The following is a 13,503-nucleotide window of genomic DNA, read 5'->3' as shown; positions in this document are numbered from 1 at the left end:
GTGCATGTGCTTTATGTGCATATATAAAAACAGGTGGTTAAAGTGAAAGCATAATAAGATAATAAGATATTTCCTGTAGGTATAGTTGCAGTATTTGTAGGTAAAGTTGCAGTATTTGTAGTATTTGTAGGTATAGTTGCAGTATTTGTAGTATTTGTAGGTATGGTTGCAGTATTTGTAGTATTTGTAGGTATGGTTGCAGTATTTGTAGTATTTGTAGGTATGGTTGCAGTATTTCCAGTTAAACCTGCAGTTTTCTCTCAGTCTGAGAGTGTAAACTGTGTTTCTGCTAGACAATGCCCTCTTTCACACACCATATGGTGATGTATTATATTTGGGTGCATTTAACATGTTATGTGCAGAAGCATAATAACATATTTGCTGTAGTAATGGTTGCAGTATTTCCAGTTAAACCTGCAGTTTTCTCTCAGTCTGAGAGTGTAAACTGTGTTTCTGCTAGACAATCCCCTCTTTCACACACCATATGGTGATGTATTATATTTGGGTGCATTTAACATGTTATGTGCAGAAGCATAATAACATATTTGCTGTAGTAATGGTTGCAGTATTTCCAGTTAAACCTGCAGCTTCCTCTCTCTGAGAGTGTAAACTGTGTTTCTGCTAGACAATGCCCTCCTGTGGTATCTTCTTCTTTTCTTTTTGGAGCTTTCTGTTTTTTCTGTGCTGTTTCTTATCTGCCCTTTCCTCTAGTGGTGAGCATGAGAACAGTCTCCCGCCTACCAGCAGAGCAGCACACACACACACACACACACAGTAACGCGCACACACACGCACAGCCACACACAGCCCTCCTCTGTGTGTTTGTCCGCTTCAGCTCAGAGGAGGAGGAGAAGCGAGCCGCCGCCATTTTACTAAAAGCGTCTCTCCACCTAAAAAAAACCCGAGAGAGAAAAACCCTCGCTTCTCTGAAAACCCGCCTGGATTAACCTCCCCAGCTCGCTGAACACCGGGCTGCTCGCTAAAGGAACCACCTCGACGTCTACCTGGACATTTAGAGTCGAATGTCCCGGTAGAAAAGGAGCAGTGTTTCACGGCCTTGTGTCTTTTTATATCTGATCTGCTCGGCGAGGTGAAGCTTCGTGAGGATCCGGAACGAGACGGATCGACTCCCCGAGACGCTCCTCGTTTCTTATTACAACCCGGTTCGATTGATTAATGGCAGAGTGATCGATTAAAGCCTTTTCGGTTGGTTTGTTTCCACCATATAACAGAAGATAAGAGAGGGATTGTTTGTTGCAGAAATTCCCTCGGATAGTGCAACCTCGTCACGTGGTAGGTTCCTCCTTTTTCTTTGTTAGCTGAGCTAGCTGGACTCACAGCCCTCTCCTCTGCTGCTTTACCACTGTAATGTGCTTTAATGTCTTATTACTAACCTGCAGATAGGTGTGGATTAAAGCAGCATAGTACATGCACAGCTAACAGGCCCTGGCTTGTATTTATTAGGCTTAATTGCAATGCAACACCACGTCTGTCTCTGCACTCTGCACTAGTTGTGATCCATAAAGAGGGTTAAATAATGTGCATTATTGTTATATTATATATAATATTATTACACATTAGATAGTGTTTAAAAAAGACACCATTAATGTACAGCACAGGCCTATTTATTAGTCTTAATTGCAATGCATCACCACGTCTGTCTTTGCACTCCTGCACTAGTTGTCATCAAATAATGTGGTTTTTGCAGCATTAGGGTGTTTTTAAACTTATTATATACTCACAATAATGTGCATTATTATTACACAGCAGATAGTGTTTAAAAGAGACAGCAAATAGGCCTATTTATTAGTCTAATTGCAATGCAACACCACGTCTGTCTCTGCAGTCTGCACTAGTTGTGATCCATAAAGAGGGTTAAATAATGTGCATTATTGTTATATTATATATAATATTATTACCCAGTAGATAGTGTTTAAAAAGGACACCATTAATGTACAGCACAGGTATATTTATTAGTCTTAATTGCAATGCAACACCACGTCTCTGCACTAGTTGTGATCCATAACAAGGGTTATTATGGACAAATAATAATGTGCATTAATTAATTACCCAGCAGATAGTTGTGTAAAAGGAACACCCATACATGCACAGCAAACAGGCCTTATTTATTAGTCTTAATTGCAATGCAACACCATGTCTGTCTCTGCATTCTGCACTAGTTGTGATCCATAACTTGTTATTATGGACAAATAATAATGTGCATTATTATTATTACCCAGCAGATTGTTGTATATAAAAGGGACACCATTAATATACAGCAAACAGGCCTATTTATTAGTCTTATTGCAATGCACAACCACGTCTCTCTGCACTATGCAATGATCCATAACTCGTTATTATGGACAAATAATAATGTGCATTAATGTTATAATATTACCCAGCAGATAGTGTTTAAAAGGACACCCATACATGTACAGCAAACAGGCCTTTTCTTGTATTTATTAGTACTAACTGCATTGCACAGCATGTCTCTCTGCACTCTGCATTGATCCATAACTTGTTATTATGGACAAATAATAATAATGTGCATTTATTAATTACCCAGCAGATATGTGTATTAGAAGGACACAGTTGATGCACAGTAAACAGGCCTTGTCTTGTATTTATTAGTCTTAATTGCAATGCAACACCATGTCTCTCTCTGCAGTCTGCACTAGTTGTGATCCATAAAGAGGGTCAAATAATGTGCATTATTGTTATATTATTACCCAGCAGATAGTGTTTTAAAGGACACCCATACATACACAGCAAACAGGCCTTTTCTTGTATTTATTAGTCTTAATTCCAATGCACAACCATGTTTCTCTGCACTAGTTGTGATCCATAAAGGGGGTTATTATGCACAAATAATAATGTGCATTAATGTTATATTATTACCCAGCAGATAGTTGTGTATAAAAGGGACAGCAAACAGGCCTTGTCTTGTATTTATTAGATTTATTAGTCTTGGTTGCAATGCAACACCATGTCTCTGCACTCTGCAATAGTTGTGATCCTTAAAGAGGGTTATTATGGACAAATAATAATGTGCATTATCATTATTACCCAGCAGATAGTTGTATATAAAAGGGGACACCCATACATGTACAGCAAACAGGCCTTGTCTGTATTTATTAGTCTTAATTGCAATGCACAACCATGTCTCTCTCTGCACTTATGCACAAATAATGTGATGTTTACAGCACCTAAATGTAAATGTATGGTGTTTTTAAGTGTATAATATACATCACAGTGGGCGTTATTGGCTTCAAAACTACCATCAGGTGATCATAAGGCTACGTAGTCGGTGACTAATGTGTTTACTTTCCTCTAAACGAGGTTTGAGCTCAAAGTCTCTCAAATATCTTTACTAAAAAGCTTCATTATGTGTTATAATGGGATGTTTCAATGCAGGTTTGTGGGCTTATATATATATTTATATGTGTGTGGATCCTGCAAAGCATTATAGCTTTAACCGAGCATGTTGTGTGTTTCTTGCATCAGCAGCTTTAACTCGAGCTAACGTTTAGCCTGCAAGAGAAGCGCGTTATTTTGCACGCAGTTTGTGTATTAAAGTGATATTTTTATCTTTTTGGGGAGTTTGGTTGACGTGGATCTCGGTTGCTTATTTATATATTTATATATTTTATACTGGCATTGCTCGATGATGCAAACACTGATATGCACCGAAGCTATAAAGCAAGATTAATACATAATAACATGTATAAAAGCATGCATTCCCTTTAATTAAATGCACATTTCGACATTTTGGTGATTTGGTTGGTTTGATGTGCACATTTTTTTTGTCGCATCTCTAAAGCCAGACTATTTATCCCGTGTTTTATTGTAATGCATTGAAAAAAAGCGATGCATAATAATAATGATTTGCTCCTCTTGTTTATCAGTGCTGTGTGTTTGCAGCAGGAATGGGCGGTTTTTAGCTGGATGGATTCATCATTGCATAATCTGCTCTCGGATATACCAACATGGCGTAGTGCTGCGCGCTGACTAGAAACTGCGGTGAAATACTGAGCCTCATTCATGTGACCCTGCAGACGATCCGAGGAGCTGCAGCTCCTTTTATCTCCCTTTTATGTGAAGGGAGGCTTTTAATCTTTAATTTTTTACATGCATATACAAGCAGTTTGTCTGGATGACATGTAAACCACTGAATCAGTACTGCACCTTAATCATAGCATTCTCTTTATATCATTTTACTATATATTTTTTGCTGCAAATCATTTTTTGGGGCTTCACTTTGTGGCTGATTAAAGTTTGATGTATGTATGCATGTATGTGTGTGTAAGTGTGTATGTGTATGTATATGTATGTATGTATATATATATACACATATATATTGATAAAGGATATGTGTGTGTATGTAAATGTTGGGGTATGTATGTGTTTGTGTGTGTATGTATATATATATATACATACACACACATAAATAAATATATATATATATACATATCCTTTATCCATATATCCATATATATATATACACACACACACACACACATACATTTATATATATACATACATATATATATATATATATATATATATACATATATATGGATAAAGGATATGTATGTATATATATATGTGTGCGTGTGTGTATATATATATATATATATATATATATATATATATATATATGGATAAAGGATATATGTGTATATATTTGACCAGGAATATATGAAATGAAACATTGGAAGGACCCTGATTTGTCTTGTGTTCAACTCTTCGTCTTAACTCCTGTGCTTGTTTTATGCACGTCGGTGCCCTCGATGATGATAGGGTGTACTGTCCTAGACCTTTAACAATTTATCATGCTTATGTTAATTTATTTATATATTTTTTTGAGTGCCCTCTGGGTATTGTCATGGGTGGGTGGGATATCTATTAGTCCAAACAAATAAAAAATTAAATCATTTTTTGGGATCAACTGAAATCGACACATGAACTGAGTCAGGATGACATCATGTGCTTTGGACTAATACTGAGGCCTAAATCCACCTACTTACACTGCCTGGCTGTGTGGACTCCTTGCTGCACACTGACTTACGCGAGCACATGTAGGGCAGTGGGGTTTGGACCATTTGCATTGGCTTTTCCTGTTTCCTCCCCTCACTAGAATTGAATTCCAAAGCGTGTTCTTTTTAAAGCCTTGTAAGTAAATGACAATGAAGGCTTGTCCACACAAGCATGGGTGTAGTGGGAATTATTTATTGGCTCACTGGGAAGTAGCTCAGATGTCTGGTGTTATTCCATCTATAGCGTTAGCTCCCCACTCACCAAGGTCAGTGCATATCGTTAATTTCGGTCTTGGAAGAAAGCCTCTGTAGATGAATGTATTAATATGATTATAATGGATATTGGACGACATTTTTCTGGAATTATTTTGAGAGCCAAGTGACTGGACAAAAAAAACGAGAGTGAATTTGATCATCTCAAATCCTCTTCATCTGAAGTGTGTTTTTAGGCCTTTAACTTGATTGGTTGTTCACGTTTACTGTAGGCTTGTTTTTGAGTCGGTATGTCAGACTTGCAGTGGTATTAATGCGTTTTTTTATTGATCATATCTGGGGCCAAATATTTTAGAAATGCTGCTTTCCTTTTTGTGATGGTGGCTAGTATTTTTCCACTCACTCTAAAGGCTTACAGAACCTGTAGGACAAGTATTTCACTTGTATGTTTTATTCTATACATGTACAGCCTGCCTTCATGCTGCTCTTCACATAAGAAATATATTTGTGAGACTGAACTGTTGCATATCAAATGCAGCTTTTCCTTAAACATATGTTTAGGCTATCAAGTTAAATGTCATCGCTTACTTGATGCCTTCTGAATAATTCTGAGTGCACTAATACAAATTAAACTTTTGCAGAGCTGCTGGTGTCAGTATTAAATCAATATTTAAACATGTTCTAGGTAGTGTCTGTATGTTTGTTTATACTACGTGGTTGTGGGTCCATCACTGTGCAAGACTGTGAATGTTACCTGGGATTATATCTCCACCCAACATCCTCCCACACCGACGAGGATCAGAATATGATCGAGTGTTTTTATGTATGTTCATGAGACTACTTTGTTTAACTTCTTTTCTTGTCTCCCCTCTCTTGTCTTTATTTTCTATCCAGGCTGTCCTCAGGTGGGGCAGTAAGCGGGTGGTGTGGAGCAGGCCGCGGTGCCCGTCCCTCTGCACTGCATGGCTGCGATGGCGCCCGCTCTCACCGACGCCCCAGCCGAAGCTCACCACATCCGCTTCAAACTGGCTGCCCCATCCTCAAGTCTCTCACCGGCCAGTGCAGAGAACAACGGTAACGCCAGCAACATCCTCATCCATAGCAGCGGCCCCGCGAAGTGCAAGGCCGCGCCCGAAGATTGCCCTCTTGACTTTTGTGGCGGCGACCAGGAACAGCAGCAACAGCAGCCCCAAGCCGACTCCGTGTCTCAGGCCTCGGCCCTGGGAAAGCTCCAGCCGCTGGTGGCTTCTTACCTATGCTCTGATGTGACACCTGTCCCTTCAACTAAGGAGTCAATCAAGCTGCAAGGCGTCCTCATCAAACAGTCTGTGTTGAAAAGCCACAGAATACTGCCCGGCTCCCTGCTCAACGGCGGAGGAGACTTCCTGTTGAGGAAGAGGCAGACGATCGAACTCTCTGGCGGCCAGCTCAAAAGCCTCATGAGTGGCAGCACTAACGGAGGTGGCCAGCCCATGGCACCTGTCAATGGCCTGGCCAAGAAGCTGGCCACTATGTCTAGCCCTGGCTGCGTGGTGGCGGTGAATGGTGACAAACCGTCGGCCACCACAGACTCTCAGTCCCAGAACCTGCCCTTGGACTCTGAGACCTTGACAGCTACCTTATCAGGGCATATCCCGGTGAAAGGAACCCTTAAACAGAAGCATTCCTCTGGGGTGTCTCAAAATACAGATGGAAAGAACCTTGAACCACCAGTGCTCCAGTCTAATGCACTTTCCCCCTATACCCACGACAACCCTAACCCCACTGAACAAGTGAATTTGGAGGAGGCGGATTCACACACGAACACCGGTCAGCCACAGGGTTCTGATGGGGAGAGACCAGGTAGCAGCCAGCAGGGCTCCAGGTCTTGCACACCTGCACCACAGCCTCCCCTACCCTGTACTTCTTCCTCGGACAGCCTTGATGCTCACGTTAAGGAGCGCACCCTTCTCAACAGCAGCCGTCAATCTGAGATTGAAAACCGGCTGCGGCGCCTGCGCAAACGTCTCCAGGTTGTGCAGGCCAAGCAGGTGGAGCGGCACATTCAGCAGCAGCTGGGTGGCTTCTTGGACTCGGCGCTCAACCGGCTTTTGGCGGGTAACCGCAAGTCAGAGACGGCGACCCCTACGGCTACATGGAGGACTGGACGCCACTCTTCCTCAAACAACAGAGACGGCCTCGGTCGCTTCCTGAAAAGCGGCTCCATGCCCTTGGAGCTGGAGAGGCTGTATCTGAGCGGATCGGCCAACCTTCATTCTGCAGAAAGCGCCTTTGACTCAGACGTAACAGAGAGTAGCTCTGGAGGGGACTCTGACCTGGAGGAGGAGGAGCTGACCAGAGTGGACATTGAGCAGCGACATGTCAAAATGTAAGTAAAAGTGTCCTCACCCACTGAGCAGCTTATTTAGAGTTGTACATGTACACATGATTCTGCAGCACTGGAGAGTTCACTGCTGGAGGCTCCAGTTGAGTGTTGAAAGCAGGATGTATGTGAGTAAACCTCCACAATAAGATTAATTTAGAGTTGACTGTATTGTCCCCATGCACAAGTAACTCACATTTATTGTAGTCTGAGTAACGTGACGTCCCAATCAACCAAAACGAACCGCAGCCGGCCGCAACGAGATAGTACAAAACAGTGGAGGGTCAGTGTGGATGCGACCTGCATTCTCACATGTTAAATCCAGCGTGGTAAACACTACACATCCAGTAAAGTATGGAAACACTTTGGGTTTCACACATTGCAGGAAAAGCAGAGCTAGACATCACGGCTAAAGCTGCATGCTAACTCTGTCACGGACAGGAAACGTCATCGTATCGCGGTAACGTGCGGTCCAGCCGGCCGTCGCTCTCATCTCCGTGGTCAAACGGGCCGACGCTACAACTGTAAAGCACCCATATACTGACATTTATGTTAAATGCATTCAAACGACCCCGATGGAGCTGACCATGGATGGATAAGGAGAATGGAGCTGACGAGGAGAGCTAGCGACGCACTAGGCGTAGTTGGCAGAAGTAAACACGTGTGTCTACGTTCGGGTTTCAAAATAAGGGAACTGTATATACAAATACATATATGGAGATAAGATTGATGGATTATATTCACCTGAAGTATAAAATAATACATGTCCCTTATAAATTAAAAAGTAAATGCCACTAATCTGTGAGGGAAATGTCTTTATTCTTTGATTTTTTTTATGGTTGCTGGAAAAAATGTAATAAATAATTCCTGTCAATGACTGATATATTTGACTTCAGGATATCTCTGACTTCATACATGCTGAAAATCAAACAGTTTCACTGTATTAATTTAGATATTTTCCAAAGTAAAAGTCCCTAGAAGTGTATGATTCGACTTTTCCCCATGGTCTAGTATTAAAAATGTAGACATAAATCGTAATATCGAATCGCAATACTTCAAAAATCGCAATACTTATAGAATTGGCACCCAAGTATCGTGATAGTATTGAATCAGGAGATGGGTGTATTGGTGCTTGGAGCTCTTCAACTGTCTTGTGAAAGTCCCTGTGTTTCTTGGCTCTGCAATATGCTACTCAGGTCTAGCAGGTGTTAATGACCATTTTAACTGCCTGGTCTGTCTCAGTAGTGGTTGGGTCAAACTCCAGGGAGGGGTAGAGATACCGTTCTCCCAGAGAGCATGTGTAGTGGTGTGGGTGGTATCATCCTGTGGAGAGCACACAGGCTGGATTGGATTCAAAGTAAAAAAGCTCTCTCGTCACACAGCGCTTCCTCCTGAGTGGGGCCGAGGCTGAAACTGAACGTTCTGTTTATCTGCAGCGCGAACAAGTGAGCGCCCACAGAGCCGATGAATGTTTTGATTTAAAACCGAAACCAAGAAGGAAACATCGAGTCGGGGGGTTGGGGTGGTTTTTGCAGAAGGTGTTGGTTTTATGTTTTTACACGTTGCCTGTTGTGATGTCAGTTTCGTCTCAGCAGGAGCTTGCAAATGTATTCCATGGGAAGTTCACATAAGAGTAGTCATTTCTGTGTCATTAGTGTTTGGAAAGGGGGGGAAATACAGCAGGTGGGTCAGCAGCGTTAATGGACTTAGTGACCTGTGTAGGATTGGGTAGATTATTAACAACGTAGCTGAGAACACAGATTTTTATTATCCTTTCCTGTGTTGACTTTAGACCTTTGACCCAAATATCTTCATAACCTAACAGGAAGCCTGTTTGTGTGCGTGTCGCATGCATGATTCAAAAGTAGAAAAATAGCTTGTAATGTATTCAGACTGTGTCTCTGTCCTATTTTAGGTCAAAGGAGGTGTTGGAGCAGTTTATGTGCAAATTTATAGCAAGGAGAGTGGACAGTGAGCTGCATTTATGTGGCCTGAGATTGTAGGAGGAGTGAGAGTCATTATGAATCATCATAGTTTATGTAAACAACGGTAGCAATCGGATTGAGTTGTTAAATTCCTATTCTGCATATTGTTTCAGATCTTTAACTCTCAAAACTAAACTACTACTTTAACAAATAGATAATGGCCAAAACTAGCAATACTGTAATATAATGTTAAGATATAGAATATGTGGATAGCAAACGTAAATGTTGCAATGAGGAAGTTTGTTGACCCAAAAAGGGCGTCTCATTATGTAAAATGCAGGCGAGACAGCTGGGCAATGTACTGTACCATGACTTAAAGGTACACAGTTAGTAATTATGTAACACCACCTTCTTTGATATAGATGTTTTATGATGTTCTGTAGTCATAAAAGTGCACATTGGGGCAATAAAAGCCTTTCAGCTGATAACAATACAATATATTTTTAGGCTATAATGTGCTATATATCCCCATATGTTCTCTAAAATAACAGAACAGTTTGATTTAACCCTTTGAAGCGTACGATCATCCCAGCAGGATCATTCTAGCAAACTAATCTGAACTCTCTGAGGTGGCGTACTGTTATAATGAAGTCAGATTGGTCCTTGGAAATGTAGTTTGACTAATTATTCAGACAACTGAAATTCAATTTTTTCCCAAAACATGATCATATGTTTTATTTATTTGATTATTTATTCATTTTGTTTAATTTCTTTATTTACTATTGACTGACTTATCACATTCACCAGAAGATCACTTTTATTATGAAGTCAGTTGTTACACGCTTTTACCGTAATGTCTAGTATATACACGTACTAAAAAACAACGTGGGGGCTAGTTTGACCGTCTTTTTCGAAGTGGAGGCTGGCATCTTCCATCACATTTTCCGACCTCAAAACCTATGAACTGGCTTTGGCCCTTCACTTCTTCCAATCTTCCCTGTTTCTTGCTTCCCTCCAGATACAAAAACACACGACCAGTATGCTCATACGACACACACAGTCGCCCGGCGGGAGAAGCAAAACGCCAAAGCGAACTTCATGCCACAGGCTTTAGAAAATTACGTGACAATTAATATTTGTACTCGAAGGTTCGACATCCCACATAGGACAAGCCGCAATACATTGAATATATTCGATATATCGCCCATCCCTACTATGAACGCTGTTTTGAGATGTACAAAATAAATCAGATCAATTTATCATTCACCTCCACGTCAACATCAATTTCAAAAGATCAAAACAGTTTCTTGTATTTTGGCCATGTTGTGTAATTTATAGCCCCATATCCTGTCAGTCAGATCCACTGTTTTTTATTATGGAGTTAGTTAATCAATTATGTGTTTATTATAAGTAGATAATCATTGATAATACATGACATTTTTGTAATGAAAGTGAAAGACTATCCAGAGGGTTTTTTGAAAGTGGAGACCCGTGGAAGTTGTAGGGGCTTTCCACAGTAAGTATCTCCTTTGAATAACAAGGAGTATATTGAATTAGGCTTATCAGCTACATTGGGATCTTGATGATTGAAACTGGAAAAGGCAACATTTTAAATAACCTTTTCTCATTAAATTAAAGAATATATTGTTAAGATGAAAACGCTAAAACATTAATTTTAGGTCATCATGGTGTTCATGAATGGTGGACCGTTTTATAGTTGAGTGCAGGGTAGTAGTCACAGAGACATACGATGCCAAGAGATTGGACAACAAGGAACCGGTTCTCAACGTGAACCGATTCTCTGTTCCCATCCGTAGCATTTTCCCTGGTTGCCAAAGTGGCGGATGGCCTGACGATTTTGCTGACATTTACCCGCATTTGGCGCGTGGCGGATGCTAATTTCAGACTAGGATTTAACCTTTTGTTGTACCTCAGCACAGATGATTGTCGTACATTATCAAGCAGTGTTGTGCAAAGTAATTGTGTTTCCATTCTCTCATTATATTTGTACTCTGATGAAAAGCAACCGTCTGTTGCTGAGCTCAAGCATGACTCATGTTTCTCGTAGCCTTTAAACATTTAGTACTACCTGCATGTAGTTCCATACATGACGAAGCATCTGAAAAACCCTGAGGTCTTATTCAGATTTACCAGCAGGGATACAGTGGTAATATGACTCCTGCCTAACTCATTACAGTCATCACTGCGTTTCTCTCTAATCTTGACCAAAGCTCCCTCTAATGTCCTTAAACAACCAGGAAGAAATCACTGCTATTCTGTTCTCAGCTGCAGTTTATCTTCAGTTACAACAAACATGACACATCTTGTTCCTGCTTTACCATGAAAGCCAACCATTGTAAGGGTTTTATTGTGAAGCAGGTACAGCTTCTTGGAACATTAGTCACCGTTGTTAACAACTGCTGAGTCCTCGGTGTCGGTGCGTAAAAATAGGTCCCTGTTAATGTATGCTTTTTTTTATCAGTGGATCGGTATTATTACATATTACAGGGTGGAGTTTTACTACAGATTGTGCAAACATGAAACCTCCAACACAAGAGATAAGTTGTTGCTTTTGTACACCTTGTTGATGAAGCTGGAGTTCATGTGTGTTCATAAACAGCATTTGCTGGCTTGTCAGAATTTAACTACACAGCAGCTGCTAGCAGAGACAACACGGTCAGCAACGCTTGTAACTCGTTATCCATGTTGAAATGAACTGCTGGTGGTCGAGGTTTGTTTTCTTCCGGAAAAGGTTCATGTGATGAGGCGTGAGAAATCAGGGAAGGTCACGTCAGGACTGATAAGAGCTAATCAAGAAGCGAACGTGGGTGTCGTCTGCGTCACCGTTTTCAAATGTCTCCGTTTCTGTCTGTCCAGACTAAAACACAACCCAGGAGTTTAAAAACGAAAACGGGGTCAGCGGCGTTTTCAAACGGGGTCAGCAGCGTTTTCAAACGGAGTCAGCAGCGTTTTCAAATGTCTCCAATTTAGGGGCTTGAAAATTTTAAAACAAACATATTAGTGTGGCTTAAAATGCACACGTGAAGGCACATTGTAGCGGGGCTGAAGCACTTTGACAATATGCTTTAATTCTGAGTTGTTTATGATCGAGTGTGGTCGCATACGCAGCAATAAACACTCTTTTAGAAATAGTTATTAGTTTGTCCCCGTCTGAATCTGCAGTGGGAGGCTGTCTGAACGCTGTGGAGAGAAGGACTCGCCCTCCAGTCTGTTTTTGTCAGCTAAAAACGGCTAATCGACACATTCAGGTGATGTCGTCGTAAATGAATTATTTGAAGTGTATATACAGATATACATGACTTCAGTTAAACAATGTTGGCATATAATTTGACAAAAACAGTTCTTCATTGAGCTTGATTAACCCGGCTTACCGGGCAAAGCTGACTAGCGTGCTACAACTGACAACTCTCCGGGTAAAGCTCGAGCACTCGAGAATTTCTGTTCCATGTGTGTAGTAGTAAACATAAACAGCTGTTTGAGTCACAGGTCGTACTGATAGGATGTCTCATACTGAACCGAACGATTCAGGGTGAATACACGTACCGTTACAATCCTAGCATATAGTGTACTTTAATATTCTTTGGTTGTAACGCGTTAACACGATGTCGCTTTAACGCCACTAATTTCTTTAACGCATAAACGCGATTGATCTTTCGGAGGTTGTAGCGGGCTCATTTTTAAAGCTCGAGTAAAGATACACGCAGCTTATGAAACTAAAAAACCTAAAGAATCCATTGGTACCAACCATGTCATACTAGGTTGTAGTGAAGGAAGCTAAATAAGCAACTGAAGGTCCAGTGGGCTCAGTTTTAAATCTAGAGTGAAGATACTGACATCATATGAAACTAGAAAGCTAAAGAATCCAAATGTCATACTAGCTTGTTGTGAAGGAGGTTAAATAACGCTCCAAACTTATGCTAAATTTTGGCGAGGAAAAACTGTCATG

General features: G+C 40.9%; 1 protein-coding gene across 2 annotated transcripts in view; it reads left to right on the top strand.

Moving 5' to 3' along the window:
• The first annotated feature begins 807 nt into the window (after positions 1 to 807).
• The window catches only part of LOC141757963 (KAT8 regulatory NSL complex subunit 1-like), a 36,404-nt gene continuing 23,708 nt past the window's right edge, over positions 808 to 13,503 (top strand). The window contains exons 1-2 of one of the 2 annotated variants that reach the window (XM_074618908.1): positions 808 to 1,293; positions 6,144 to 7,617. In XM_074618908.1, the coding sequence (XP_074475009.1) occupies positions 6,212 to 7,617 (1,406 nt within the window). In that variant the 5' untranslated portion in view covers positions 808 to 1,293; positions 6,144 to 6,211. The remainder of the gene's footprint in view (positions 1,294 to 6,143; positions 7,618 to 13,503) is intronic. The other variant, XM_074618909.1, reaches the window with a different exon arrangement.

Source organism: Sebastes fasciatus, chromosome 20, assembly GCF_043250625.1.
Source record: "Sebastes fasciatus isolate fSebFas1 chromosome 20, fSebFas1.pri, whole genome shotgun sequence".
NCBI lineage: Eukaryota > Metazoa > Chordata > Actinopteri > Perciformes > Sebastidae > Sebastes > Sebastes fasciatus.
The sequence above is the reverse complement of the archived record's forward strand: the minus strand, read 5'-3'. Positions and strand labels throughout refer to the sequence as shown.